We start from the raw sequence: 15,271 nt of genomic DNA, 5'->3' as shown, positions 1-15,271 counted from the left end.
CCATGGCTATCCGTGGCAATGAATTCCACAGATTCATCACTGTCTGGCTAAAGAAATTCCTCTTCATCTCTGTTCTAAATGGACACCCATTCTGAATGGAACCTATTCTGAGGTTGTGCCTTGTGGTCAGAGAAACCATCCTCTCCACGTCTACTCTATCTAGGCCTATCAATATTTGATAGGTTTCAATGAGATAACCCCTCATTTTTCCAAACTCCAGTGAGTACAGGCACAGAGCCATCAAACACTCCTCATATGTTAACCCTTTCTTCCCCCAGAAGCATTGTCGTGAACATCCTCTGGATCATCTCCAATGCCAGCACATCTTTTATAGATAAAGGGCCCAAAACTAGATACTGTTATAGATAAAGATTTATAGATAAAGATACTTTTATAGATAAACTTTTATAGATAAAGAGCCTAAAAGGGCCCATGATTCTCCAAGTGTGGTCTGACCAATGTCTCATAAAGCCTCAACATTACATCCTTGCTCTTATATTCTTGTCCTCTTGAAATGAATGCTAACATTGCATTTGCCTTCCTCACCACAGACTCAACCTGCAAGTTAATCTTTAGGGAATTCTGCACAAGGACTCCCAAGTCCCTTTGCACCTTTGATTTTTGAATTTTCTTCCTGTTTAGAAAATATTCTGCTTGTTATTTCCTCAAAGAATTCCAACAGATTTGTTAGACAAGATAACTTGGCCTATTTCATCATGTGCCTCCAAGTACCCCGAAACCTCATTCTTAATATTAGACTCCAATGTCTTCCCAGCTACTGAAGTCAGATTAACTGGCCTTTCTTTTACCTCTCTCCCTTCTTGAAGTGTGGAGTGACATTTGCAAATTTCCACTCCTCTGGAACCATTCCAGGACCGGGTGATTCTTGAAAGATCATTACGAATGCCTCAGCTGCCTCTTTCAGAACCCTGGAGTGTAATCCACCTGGTCCAGGTGACTTACCTACCTTCAGACCTTTCAGCTTCCCAAGCACCTTCTCCCCAGCAACTACACTCACTTCTGCCCCCTGATACTCTTGAATTTCTGGCATACCTCTAGAGCAGGTGTTCCCAATGTGTTTTATGCCATGGACATCTACTGTTAACCGAGGGGTCCGTGTAACTCCAGATCCACAATGAAGACTGGTGCAAAATACATATGAAGTTCGCCTGCCATGTCTTAGCAACTATTCACCTCCTCAGATTTTTATGTACAACAGTCTCTGGAGTTGAAAGAGAACAGTGCAAAATACCAACAAAAAAAAACATCCAGGGAGTGGCAGTTCTGTGTGTGCCTTGTTAATGAGAGGTCAGGGGAGCATGGCCTGAGTAGTTCAAGCAGGCGGGAATGTGACAGCAACCACATGTTACAACATAGAAACATAGAAAATAGTTGCAGGAGTAGCCATTCGGCCCTTCGAGCCTGCACCGCCATTCAGTATGATCATGGCTGATCATCCAACTCAGAACCCTGTACCTGCTTTCTCTCCATACCCCCTGATCCCTTTAGCCACAAGGGCCATATCTAACTTCCTCTTAAATATAGCCAATGAACCGGCCTCAACTGTTTCCTGTGGCAGAGAATTCCACAGATTTACCATTCTCTGTGTGAAGAAGTTTTTCCTAATCTCGGACCTAAAAGGCTTCCCCTTTATCCTTAAACTGTGACCCCTCGTTCTGGACTTTGACCCCTCATTCTGGACACAGTGCTGTGCAGAAGAGCATCTCCAAATGCTCAACACGTTGACTTTGAAGTGGATGGGCTACAGCAGCATACACTCAGTGGCCACTCTATTATGTACAGGAGGTATCTAATAACATGTCCATTGAGTGTATTTGTCTCTTCGGGCATGTTTTCAAACAACGTCTACGTGACTGGATTCAAACAATAGGTTTGGGTAATCACAGGACCTGGTGGTTACTGATCAACACCACCAACACCTTATCAATCTAAGACATTAGGACCAAAGATAAGCTGAGTGAAGGTTTATTTTGGAGACATTTAGTAGGAATTCCCACCAATTATACATGAGGATGAAACTTATTTCGAGAGGCCACAGTTGGAAGGAGGCATATTTCTAAGCATAGAGTTTGGCAAAACTGTATCAGAGCAGAAAAGATGTCTCCGCTCTGTAAGTAGCCTGAAAGTGGGTCTCTGAAGTAGAACTAGATTTGAAACATAAAGTGAAATTCACTGTTTGTGTCAACAACCAATACAACCCAAGGATATGTTGGGGGTAGCCACACTTTCAGCACCAATATAGCATGCCCACAACTAATTTACTAATCCTAGCGTGTACGTCTTTGGAACATGGGTAGAAACCAGAGTGACACGTGGTCACGGGGAGAACGTACAAACTTCTTAAAGACATTGGTGGGAATTGAAACCCAATCACAGTAGCTGGCGTTGTAAAGTGTAACATTAACCACTATACAACCTTGCCACCAGACAATAGCCCATGTCTACCCAATATTGAAAATAGGTCTCTGAAATAGAAAATAATATTAAAATATTATTATAATATAATGCAAGCATGAAAATATTAGATGAAAAGGAAATATTTGCCTGGAGGCTTGTTTATTAAGGAATTTGCTGATGCCAAGTGTTTTACTTTCTGATGTTAAAAAGGGCTCTATGATGGTGAGATATAGCTTAAGGCTTGAAAGAATAGAGAAGTAATTACTGGAGAAATAATTAGGATCCAAGGACATATTTGAACATGTAAAAGTTGGCGCAACTTTACAATCACTCTGTATATGGAATGAAAGCTATTCTTTACGACCCAGCACCGAGTCGGTTTCGCTTATGCAGGGCCCCAAATTCAGGGGCACTCCAAGATTTTGGCAGTCATTGGGAATCTTTATGGACAGACGATCAAAAGCTGGGTCTAAATGGCCAGTACAAAATTGTGTCTGAGAGGGGCAGAGAGGAGGAGAGGTTCACGGAAGCAATTCTGGGCCATGGTAGAGGAAGGCAAAGTCAAATCAGCTTTATTATCATGCACAGAGTCACAAGAGACTGCAGTTATTGGAAATCTGGAGCAACCCCCAGAGGAGCTGGAGGAACTTTGCAGGTCAGGCAGCATCTATGGAGGGAAATGGACAGTCAACTTCTTGACAGGCCTCAAATCCAAAACATTGACAGTCCATTTTCCTCTCTAAATGTCGCCTCACCCAATGAGTTCTTCCAGCGGCTTTGAGTTTTGTGTAAGTACATCTGCGTCCAGGTGCAATGAAACCCTACCTTCAGCAGCATCACAGGCACGTAGCATCAACTACACAATGTTCACTAGAAATATATAAACTAAAAATGAGTTCACAAGAAAGAACACAATTAAAGGAGAGAAAGACCCTCCTGCCCCACCAAAAAAAACAACAAAGGCCATTGTAATGCAAAGTGGGTAGAGTTTCTACACTGAGGCAGCGCACCATGTTTCTGTACTGAAGTACTGATTAAGGATGTGCAGGTTGGTTCAAGAACAGAATGGTTGAAGGGAAGTAGCTGTTCTTGACTTCAGTAGGTGTGGGATTTCAGTCTTCTGTCCATCCTGCCCAATGGTAGCTGCGCACATGATGCTGTAAAGTGTTATGCTAACCATGTTGCCCAGGTATCTGCCTACCTGCAGTTCACTTTCTGTAAAGCTGCATCACCACGCACTGTATATTCTGCATTTTATTTGGTAACATGCAAAGCAAAGGCTTTTCACTGTAGGTTAGTACACGTGACAATAACAAACCAGAGTCAATACTGCTGAGATGCAGACGGGTTCAAAATCTGGAGCGAAAACTAAACTTCAGGAGGAACTCAAGAATTGCCAATGTTTCAGGCTCAAACCCTGCATCAAGACACGTATGTGGTCTCAATGGCAGGTCCACTCTCTTGAAGTTCCTCCTGCACTTTCTCATATTGTTTCACTTTGCTTCTAAGCACCATACCACACACTTAAGATTGCCCAATTTGTTTGGTCAATGCAAATATTTGTTTTTAAACTTTGTTATATTTTACTGATTTTGTAGTTAATTGCAAATTTAATGTTTTTTCCCAAATCGATTGGTAAAAGCCTTTACTCACCCCATTAACTTTTTCACTCAATCGAACCGACCCCATGGTCGAATCTCTGAATCTCACATTTCAGGTGTTTCTTTTCCCTTGGGCATTTTCTGGATCTTAATAAACTTAACATTTTTGCGTTATTTTGGCTGGGTTTTTCCCATTAATCTTATCAAATTGAGATGTTTTATTCAGGTAGGAGCTCATAGGAGGTTTCACGATTTTAGTCATTGTCTTGATTTGATCTTAATTTGTGTGTTCTTTTTATTACTTTGACTCTGATCTTTGAATAGATTGCAACTGAAGGATCATACTGCAACCAAAGTATTATAGATTGCAACTGATAGACTGCACAACTGAAGTTTTACTAGGTACCAAAATTAATGGATGCCCATGTAATTGAAATTTTAATGGATCATCTTGCAACCAAAATATTAATAGATAGCAATGCAGCCAAAATGGATTGTCCTCCAACCAAAATGCATTGCAACTGATATTTTTATAAATCTATTTTTTTAAAAAAAACAATGTAACCGTTTCCTCACTCTTAGATTCATTCAGATGATGTATTGAAGCCAGAAATAATCGACTTTCTCAGACATTTTAGAATTAAGAAGGAAGCTCTTACTTTGTGTTTAGTTTAGACACCGAAAATTTTCCACCTTTTCTGCAGTTCTTCCAAGTCTTTAAATCTTTGTAATCATCCTTGCTGATTATGCCAATTGCTGGATTCTGATCTTTTAGCCCAAGGTTCCTTTGGAAGTCAGGAAAGGGGCATAAATCTTGTTGCTTGCTTCACGGTGGTTTTAGTAAGCGTATAGAACAAAGACCATTGAAATGGACAGTGGTAGAGGTCTACTAAAGTGAAGGGAGATAGAAGGTAAAAGATAGAGAAAAGGATGGTGCCGTCACACGTAAAGCTGTTTTATACTACATAGAAAAGAAAAATTCTATTCGAATTTGCAGACAAGTGTTAGCCATCAAAACACCCTTATTCGATTAATGCAGCACTGGAGAAACTTCTAGAGATTTCTATAATCATCCAAATACAACCATTTGGGAGCACACTGAACAATTGCATATACAGTGCATACTGTGACCACTAGGAAACATACTAAGTTGTTACTTGTACACAAGTATAACTTTATAAAGCACTGGTGAGGCCTCACTTGGAGTATTATGATCAGTTTTGGGCACATTATCTTAGAAAGGATGTGCTGAAAATGGAGAGGGGTCAAAGAAAATTCACAAAAATGATTCCTGGATTGAATGGCTTGTCACATGAAGAACGTTTGATGGCTGAGCCTGTATCCACTAGAATTCAGAAGAATGAGGGGTGACCTCATTGAAACCTGTGGAATGGTGAAGGGCCTTGATAGAGTGGGTGTGAAGAGGATATTTATTATGGCGGGGGAGTCTAATACCAGAGTCAGAATAGAGGGGTGTCCTTTTAGAATGGAGATGCGAAGGGATTTCTTTAGCCAGAGGGTGGTGAATCTGTGGAATTCTTTGCCACAGACAGCTGTGGAGGTCAAGTCTTTATGTATATTTCAGGCAGAGTTTGATAGATTCTAGATGGGATGAAGGGATACGGGGAGAAGGCAGGATTGAGGATGAGAAGAAAATTGAATCAGCTATGATGAAATGGTGGAGCAGACGATAGCCAAATGACCTAATTCTGCTCCTAATATCTTATGGTCTTATAATCTTCTAAGTAATTCTATAAAATACAGACATCTAATTGCTAAGCTGCAGAGAAAATAAAAATTAAACAGCTGGTTCCAATAGTGGGGGAAAGTGGGGGGAGAGGAGGGAGGGTGGGGGAAGAGTGGAGAGGCTGGGAAAAGGGGGGGAATGGAACTGAGAAATAGAGTTTGGAGAGGAAGCTTTGCACAAACCTTTAATTCATGTTTCGTTCCCTGTTTGACTGAGATCAAAGGTTCTTCAAAGATTTCCAAATAAATTTTCAAAGTAAATCTATTATCAAGGTTACCATATGCTACCTTGAAATTAATTTTCCTGCTGGCATTTACAGTAAAGAAATATGATATAATTTGTGAAAGGTTTGCACCGTTCTTGTACCGATTTTCGTCTTTAACGACAGGCTGTGCTCCATGCATCTCAGTAACATAATCATCACTGCAGCGTGTGGGACTGTCAACAGGGTGAGGGGAATATTGTCTAAAATCATGTGGTTCGAATGGAATGGAACCAATGACCACTATTGCATTAACACAGACACACATAACTCAATATCTGTGAAGCTTTTACTGACTTACTAACGGTCACAAGTGAGACCAAGTTTCAGGCAATAACTTCAAACTGTGCAGTGCTTGGACTCAATGGAAGAGCGTGATTCAGTAACTTTATATTCCTTGGCGTTATCACTTCAGAGGATCTGTTCTGGACCCAGTAAGTAAGTGCCAATACAAAAAAGGCATAGTAGTGTCTCGGCTTTCTTAGAAGTTAGCGCAGATTCAGCACGTCATTTAAAACTTTGACAAACTTCTACAGGTGCACTTTAGGAAGTATCTTTACAGCTTGCATCACAGCCTGGTATTGAAATGTCAATACCCAAGAGCAGAAAACCTACAAAGAACGACAGATACAGTCCAATCTATCACAAGTAAATCCCTCTTCACCACTGAACATATCTACAAGGAGTGTTGCAACAAGAAAGCAGCATCCATCATCAAGGACCCCCACAATCGAAGCCATGCTCCCTTACCGCTGCTCCCATCCAGCATGAGGTACAGGAGCCTTAGGTCCCATACCAACAGGTTCAACTATTAAGCTCCTGAATCAATGTGAATAACTTCACTCACCTCAACCGATTCCACAACCTGTGGATTTGCTTTCAAATACTTTACAACTCATGCTCTCAGTGTTCATTTACCTTTAAAAGTTATTCGCAGCTTGTCTTCTTTTGCACATTGATTATTTGTCACTCACTAAGAGCGTAGTTTTTCGTTGACTCTATAGCATTTCCTTGCTCTGCTGTGAATGCCTGCAAAGTAGTATAGTGTGACATTTCTGTTCTTTAATAATAAATTTACTCTGAACTTTAATGGATGAGACGCAGTAGTTCAGAAAGTTTGAACTAGGAGTTGGAGTTGAAGTGAGTATGACATGGACATTGCAGGAAGAGCCTGCTGTCATTGTGTCTTGAAATAAAACTGCATTTATATAGCACAGTTCTCATTACTTTCCAATGTCCCAAGGGATGTCTGCCCAATTAAGCCCTCCTGAAATATAGACACTCTTGGAAATTAACTTCTTGTCATGGTTCATCAACAATATAAAAATAGAAAATGTTCAAAATATCCAAAAGGTGAAGCAACTCCTGCGGAGACAGATACGGAGTTAAATAACTTCCTTCAGAATTGATCATCTAATGACAGATTATTTACCCAAAATTCAAGATTCGAGAGAGCTTATTGCCATCCTTCAGTACATGAGTGTAAGGGGCAACACGATTGTTCAAGATTGTTTAATGCAAAAAAAAAACAAATAAGATTGTTATGAGTGATGAACAGACCTGATGGACAATGGGATAAAGAGTTAACCATCCCCCCCCCCGAGAACCACGAACTATTACTGTTGCTATGCCGACCATGAGAAGGAGACGAACAACAGGCAAGAACATCTGCGACAGATAAGAGAGAGGGGGAGTTTGCTGATTAACTGTATTGTGACTCCTTTTGAATTATTTACTGTTTCGCTGCAAGGAAAATAGTTTGCTCATTAACATTCCTCAGTGGACTGTAGGAGTGGCATGATTTGATGGACACAGTCATTCAGAATTGATGGATAGCTGAAACTCCGTTAGTAGGGATAAAAGACAGGTCTGGAGAGACACCCTCCAGACACACCAGTGGACACTGACTGAGTGTTGGGAACCCACAGAAAGGTGGGGGCTTCGGAGACCGAACCAGGAGATCGGTCAGTAAAGCTCACAGTGTGATGGCAGGGCCGGTGGGGACTTGTGTGTGTGTCCACTCATGCCAGAGTGACGAGTCCACCACAGAAGAACGGTCTAGCAGAAGGACGGAGGGGTCATAGCTGAATGACCACCACAACAACGGTGCAACGGAATCAAAAGGCAACAGGAAGGTTTGCTGACTGCAACTGCTTAATCGCTCGCTCTCTCTCCGACGATTACAACCCAACAACCATAACTACCTCAGCACTCATGAACTGAACTGAACTTTATATTCTATGACAATTCATTTACCCCTAGACATCGATAGAGCATGTTTATTATTGCTTATTATTATTATTCCTACACTTTTAGGTTTATTACTGCTACCTTGCGTTATATGTATATTTGCATTATTGATATGGTTTTGCTTATTTTTATTAATAAACACCTTTAAATATAGTACCACCAGACTCCAACGGATACTTCTGTCTTTGCTGGTCTGACACCCAGTTACGGGGTACGTAACAAGATAAAGAAAACAATAATTAAAAAAACACAATAAATATAGATACGTAAGATAGCTTACATACATAGATTGATTGTGTGTCCATAATGTGATGCTAGGCACAGGAGTTTCTGTGCATGTTCCACTCTCTTCAATCATTGCGTGACCTACCTGGTGCAGTTTTGTGCTTTTCAATAAGAAATTAATGCACTAATCAATCAAGCAACAGTGCAGCTGCTAGAGATTACTTCAAGTGGCTGCAGGTAACATATTCTTGTTAAACACCTCAGGCATGTGTACAGGATGCAGGTCTGTTGCAGGTACTGTACCCATGGCTCCTGACTGCCACCTGGTGGCCAAATGTTGGCTCTGGTCCCAGGTAAAGGCTGAAGGAAAAAAGGTTCAAAAGCTCATTTTATTCTCAAAGTATGCATGTAAAATCCAACTCTGATATTTGTCTTCTCCAGTTAGCCATGAAATACAGGAAGACCATGGGAACGAATCTCAAATAAAGAGATTGAAGCAATTCTGTGGTGTAAATGTTTATTGTAGGGCAAATTAGATGTTGCCTTATAATCTAAAACAAGAAAACAAGTGATAAATAAAAGTATAATTACAAAAAAAAAACAATTTCAGCACGTGGCTGTTTACAGTTTTCATTTTTACATTACATCATAGATAAAATAATTAGGTTTTCACTTTTATATTTTTTACACACAGAATCAAGAAAAAATACACTGTGTACCTCAGTAGAAGTTATTCCTCAGGAGCCTTTTGTTTCTTGTAAGCAGAGAGGTATATAAAATTGCTTGAGAGAGATCCTGAGCACTCCACAATTCAGTTAGTGCATTTACATTTTCAGTACAAGGCAGCTGTATCTGAATCAAGCCGTTTCAATGGTACAGAACATGGGGACAAAGATTGTGGTGAGGGGGCTTCAGCATGCTGGAATCAAGGCAATTTGTGAAGATTTCTGTGACTCCAGGCCTTTGTTAGGGTGGACAGCCCAGGCTGTTTGAGGGAGCTCCCATGGAATGTTTATACTTAGTAGCCCTTTAGCAATAGGGTTATGGTCAAAGAATACAGCGAAAGTGGGGATAAGGGCGAGGCTGGTATGCATTCACCAAGTTCACAGTACATCGAGAGAGGCTTTAAACACTTAATATAAAACCAAAATCACTTATAATTAAGTGAATTGCTTTCCTCAATCCACAGAGGTAAAGGTACTCACAAAAAATTTCCAAACTAATAAAAATAAATTATGTACGTCAAGTCTAAAAACTTAGTTTAAAAAGAGCATCACATCACTAACGTGCCGATTAAAGTGTTGTTGCCTCTGCCATTTTATGCACACAAATGCAAAGCAGATTAATCTCATTACATTTTAAAAAAATGGACTAATCCGTCCATGGCAACAACATTAAGATGTTCAGTGCTCTGATCTGTTCTTCCCTGCCCACTCATTCCCAGCAACTCTCTATAGACTCTATCACTTACCTCAGCACCAGGGCAATTCACAGTGGCTAACTAACTCTCACGTCCCTGTGGGAGGAACCCTGGCAGCGTCAAAAACAGCCAGATTCACTCTGATAACCAAGTGGTTCAAAGTATGAAGTTTACAGTGGAATATCAACCCCTGTTGTGGTTCAGTGTTCAGTGGGAGGAGAAGGCAGCCTGCACCCAGGTGGCAGTTCCCAAACAAAATTATCGCCCGTTAACTAAATCTACCAATCCTGAAAGGAATCAATTATTTTGTTCACTGGATTATTTCAAATATGGTTTAAGAAGAACCATTCAGAAGCTAAAGTAGAGGGAAGTGCAGAACGGTCTTGGCCAGAAACTCCCAGGAAAGTATCGGCTGCAATTTTCCGATGATCACCAATAGCTCCCCAATCCAATGCATCTCTAAGTATTGCTACCCCCCCCCCCCCCACCCCATTTGAAAAATATTTTGGTTGATGTGTTTAAGCAAAAGCCCAGCACCATTTCCTCCGCGTGTCCCCTTTCCCAGCCATCAGGTCTGAGTGGTTTCACTGGTCTATAATGGGGGTAACCTGTGCAAGTAGGCTTTATGCCAGTAGCAAGTGGGTACACTGTGCATGAATTCACTGGGTAAAAATCAGTCGTGACAGTTCCCCATTTCCTACTAAACTTTCATTTGTTTGAATAAAAATATACAAAGTGCAATATTTACATTCATTTAAAAAAAATCACACTTGTTCCTCCCCCCCACCATTTACTGTCCCTGTAATCAACTCCCACCTCCCCATCAATTCCCTCCAGATTTACCGTTCAGTCTGCACACGGGGTGGGAGAGCAATTCACAGCAGTCAACTTGCCTTCTGACCCAACTATCTGTAGGACCAGAGGAAACTCGAGCAAACGAGGTCACAGGTTGAACATGCCAACAGCAGACTGTGCCAAGGTTGAACCCTGGGTCACTGGAGTCATGAGACTGATATGCCACCTTGCTGCCCACCTCCCTCTCCCCCTTGAAAAGATCTAGCTCCAACCCAATGCATCCAGTTGAGTAGATAGGACCAGGCATCGATTAACTCGGATTTTTGTATATCTCGCAGTTCAAAGTTACTCTGAACTTTTAAAGAATTCAGAATTCAAGGAATTAGATCTTGGAAAAATGAAAACATTTTTATCTGCGCTGACCGACTGGAGGCAGAAAGGCCTCAGCAGGTTAGGTTGAAAAATCAGGCAGGTGAAGGCAGGATTCCTGCTTCCTGGATGAGATTCTCTCCTTGGATGGATGCTCCCACACTAATCCAGGCTTCGGGAAGGAAGTATCCATGCAAACTGTACCCCAGTGTAAATTGTTACTACAGGATATGAAATGGGAGAAAGTGTTATCAGAAGTGACACACTGGAATCCTCTCTGGAGGTGGAACACAACATCGATTTGGTCGGAATGGATTCACGAGCAACTTTGCCACATTGATATTTCCGGAGCAGTCTGGGAGATGGGAGCTCACACAATTTTTTTTCATCCTGAAGGCAGGATCAATTTGTGAGTTGGATCCCTCCCTCCAAAAACACTGACTTGAATAATTCAAATCGAAACAGACAAAAATAAAAAGTCCTATACGTTTTAAAAAAAACATTTCTGAAACCTTTAGCAGCACCTCTCAAGAATCTAAACTGGAAATTCGACCACAGGATCTGGTAAAACCATTAATTTGTTTTCAGTGGTTGTACTCTCTCAATGTACAGATTGTGTGCTTGGTATAATGCATTCCCTTTCCCATTCAGATCAGAGACAAAACCAAAACTGAAATTTTAATGCATTGCACATTAAGAAACTCAACTGAAATATATCCCTGACATTTGCATTTGGAAATCACAATAACAAAGGAAAAAAAAAATCATGGAATTGGAATTGTTTCTGGTTAAAGCAATAAAAAAGCTTCCCACAGTGTATGCATATTTTTTTTTAAATAAATTTCTTTAAAGTGCTTCTTGGCATCAAACCATATTAAGGAGATGATATCCCTTCAAACTGGTCCTGTGGTGAGGGATGACCACATGATGACGGCAACCCATTGATGGTCCTTGGTTCTAAGGGTTAAGGAGCCAAGGCTGCGAATTGGTGTCAAGAAACAAATTTATCAAGATTTCACTGAGGGGCAGAAAGGTCTATTCTTCTCCCTTTTGACAAAATCTCAGAAGGTACATCCAATCCTTAAACAATCCACGCGAGAAGTTATTTGGGGCTTTTCAGGAACCAGTCAATCCCCTCTAGGCTTTTACTCTGTTGCTATTTTGGATCTGGCCATGCCCTTTATCCATTGCTGAGATTCCTTCCAGTAAGGCAGAGATATGAGGCCAAAATGCAAAATTGGGTGATTCTGGTCCCTCTACAACTAAACAGTGCAAATTCTCCTCTCCCGTTGCCCCTCCCTTGCCCTCCCCCCTCCTTTGTTCAAATTAACCCCCACACAAGCACAACAGAAATGGTCCAGTGCCCCCTAATGAGGTGCCTTGGAAAGCGTGACCGTGATCAGTGGTTACAGTGAGTTGTCCGATGTGCACAGAGAACGCAGTTCCACAGAACTAATACTAACAAGTGCCCGCACGTGCCCATGCGGGTGCACAGGTATGACGATGCAATGAGCAAGGCTTGCAGGCTAAGCTTCTCAAGTGGCACCCCTTTCATTGCTCCAAATAAGTTGCCAATAGTGTCCATGAGTAAGATTCCCAAATTAGTGCTGAGTCCCGGGCAGTATTATACTCTTGCATTCACTGGAGCACATTGCCATACAGGACCCCAAAAAGTGGACCAGATATTTTGACCCCTTATCAGCCCAGTTTAGATTCAAACCTGGGCTCCAGGGAAAAGACCAATACCCAACAGACTGTACAATATGTTTACCCACCCCTCAAATTATAAGCAGTCCAGACAAAAACTGATGCTGTGCATTTTCAGAATTGAGATGATGCAAACGAAGGTAATTAAAATATCCCAATCAGCATTCTAATAAAATGGATTAAAAAAACATATAGGAAGTCAAGTATAAACCTTTATGGACATTTCTCACCCTTGTAACTGTACAATTTTGCTTTTTTAAAAACATTATACATTCAGGATTTAATTTTACATTATTTGAAGTTGATTCTTCCCCTTAAAAATTTAAATATTAACATTTTGGAAGGGGAAGAATACTAACCTCAGAATCATTCTCCCCCTCAATGGAGGAAATTTTTTTCCTATCTTATTTACATTTATAATCTGATCGTGCATTGAAGATTATTCTACAAGCAAACGATTTAGCTGGTACATCTCTCTCTCTAGTCTTGAAGTTTGTCCTATTTTGCCTGGTAACGTTCAGATAACTTTGGTGGGGGTAGGTTTAAAAGCGCCAGGTACCCTCTGCTAGTGCTGAAGGACCAGTGAGTAGAGAAGTGGGTCTCTGGATGATAAATCGTTTAACTGGCATCGAGCAAGTCCAAACTAATTCTGGAACTGGATTCAATTCTGGAACTGTTCCAGACAAAGACATTGCCATCCCTTGCAGGTTGTGACAAGAAAGGGTATCAGAGAATGTGGTGGTGAAACATCTTTCATGAGGGGGTGAATGGTCATAGCTGGTGTTGTTCACGCAGGCTCTTTGAATTAATCCTCTGCAAGCTTTACTGAGGGAGAGCATCATACTTAAATCAATGCTCACTTGGGTGTCATAGTCTAAAATTTAGACTCAGATTTAAACTCATAGTATTTGTGCTATAAGCTCTTAAACCTAGTGACAGAAGTACTTTGGACAGAACAAGTTGTCTCTTGACATAGCAATGCCTTAGTTTGTAACAGTTTGATATTCTGCATTCGAACTCAACAGAATGGAAACAGGAATGAACAGTTAACTTTCCCCACTGATTTCATCTCCAACAGCGGGTGGAATATTAAATCTTTGCCCAACGCCTTCCAATCAAGCTTTCTGATGCCCCAGGTCAGCCTTTTCCCAATCGATTCTTTTTGTTAAGCGAACAGAGAGATCGATGCCCCAACTAAACATAGTTACTGGTTCTGCCTGTACTTTCAGCGATACCTTCAGCCACTGGAAGCGGAAGGGAGGGGCAACCAGGACACAGACCATCCTGTACCAGCTGAAGATAGCCGCACAGGAGTTGTTCAGGGGTGCTGCACCCCCTGTCCTTCCCACTGTCTCCCCCACACCGTCCAGTCTCCACCACATCTCCACTGTAGTAAAGCTCAACAGTAGAAGACCTCCTCGTTCCCCTGCAGCTCGGAGGCCGGGCGCTTTGGATCCGAGCTTGCCTCATGGAACTTCGGATTGCCTGTCGCTGGAAGGACATCTGAGGGAACACAGAAAAACATGGAGGAGACGCTTTAATACTCACAATCTTCTACAGCTATACAGCAGAGAGCATCCTAAAATGCTGCGTCACTGTGTGGTATGAAAACTGCACTGTGACGGCAGGAGGGTTCTATAACGGGTAGTTAAAACTTCCCAGTAAATCACTGGCACCAGCCTACCCACCATCAACTGCATTTATACAGAAAGGTGCCGGAAAGAGGCCAGCAATATCATGAAGGATCCCACCACCATCTTGTGGATTGTGCGCCACTCCCATCGGGGAGGAGGTTACGTAGCATCCCCGCCAGGAGCACCAGACTCAAAAACATTTCCTTCCCCCAGGCTGTCAGGCTGATCAACACCTCCACCCACTAACCCACCCCAGCACAGCTACTTTATCATTTCCTGCCTGTTTCACCTCATGTACAGATACTCCTGTGCCCAGTGTCACTTTATGGACATACGATCAATGTATATACAGCTAATCCTATGTATTTATATTTTTATGTTTCTCTTAGTGTGTCATTCATGCTTATTGTGTTTTTTATGCTGCTTTGGATCCGGAGTCAAAACTGGCTCAGTAATATTATGTCAAGCTCCTGACTTATCACCACACACCCAGTGGCCACTTTATTAGGTAGTACACCTGCTCGTTAATGCAAATATCTAATCAGCCAATCATATGGCAGCAACTCAATGCATAAAAGCATGCAGACACGGTCAAAAGGTTCAGTTGTTGTTCAGACCAAACATCGGAATAGGGGAAGAAACGTGACCCAAGTGACTTTGACCGTGGAATGTTGGTTGGTGCCAGATGGGGTGGTTTGAGTATCTCAGAAAAAAAAACATCTCTGAATGTACAATACATTGAAACTTGAAGTGGATGGGCTACAGCAGCAGAAGACCATGAACTTTATTAGGTACAAGAGGTACCAAATGAAGTGGCCACTGAATGTATACAGTGAAAGTACA

General features: G+C 41.5%; 1 protein-coding gene across 5 annotated transcripts in view; it reads right to left on the bottom strand.

The window, feature by feature from the left end:
* Positions 1 to 9,003: 9,003 nt before the first annotated feature.
* akap13 (A-kinase anchoring protein 13) overlaps positions 9,004 to 15,271 on the bottom strand; it is a 554,439-nt gene continuing 548,171 nt past the window's right edge. For all 5 annotated transcript variants that reach the window (XM_073032598.1, XM_073032600.1, XM_073032601.1 and 2 more), the window contains one exon: positions 9,004 to 14,297. In XM_073032598.1, the coding sequence (XP_072888699.1) occupies positions 14,194 to 14,297 (104 nt within the window). In that variant the 3' untranslated portion in view covers positions 9,004 to 14,193. The remainder of the gene's footprint in view (positions 14,298 to 15,271) is intronic.

Source organism: Hemitrygon akajei, chromosome 30 (genome assembly GCF_048418815.1).
Source record: "Hemitrygon akajei chromosome 30, sHemAka1.3, whole genome shotgun sequence".
Taxonomy (NCBI): Eukaryota; Metazoa; Chordata; class Chondrichthyes; order Myliobatiformes; family Dasyatidae; genus Hemitrygon; species Hemitrygon akajei.
Note: the sequence above shows the minus strand (reverse complement) of the source record. Positions and strands in the feature narration are given on the sequence as shown.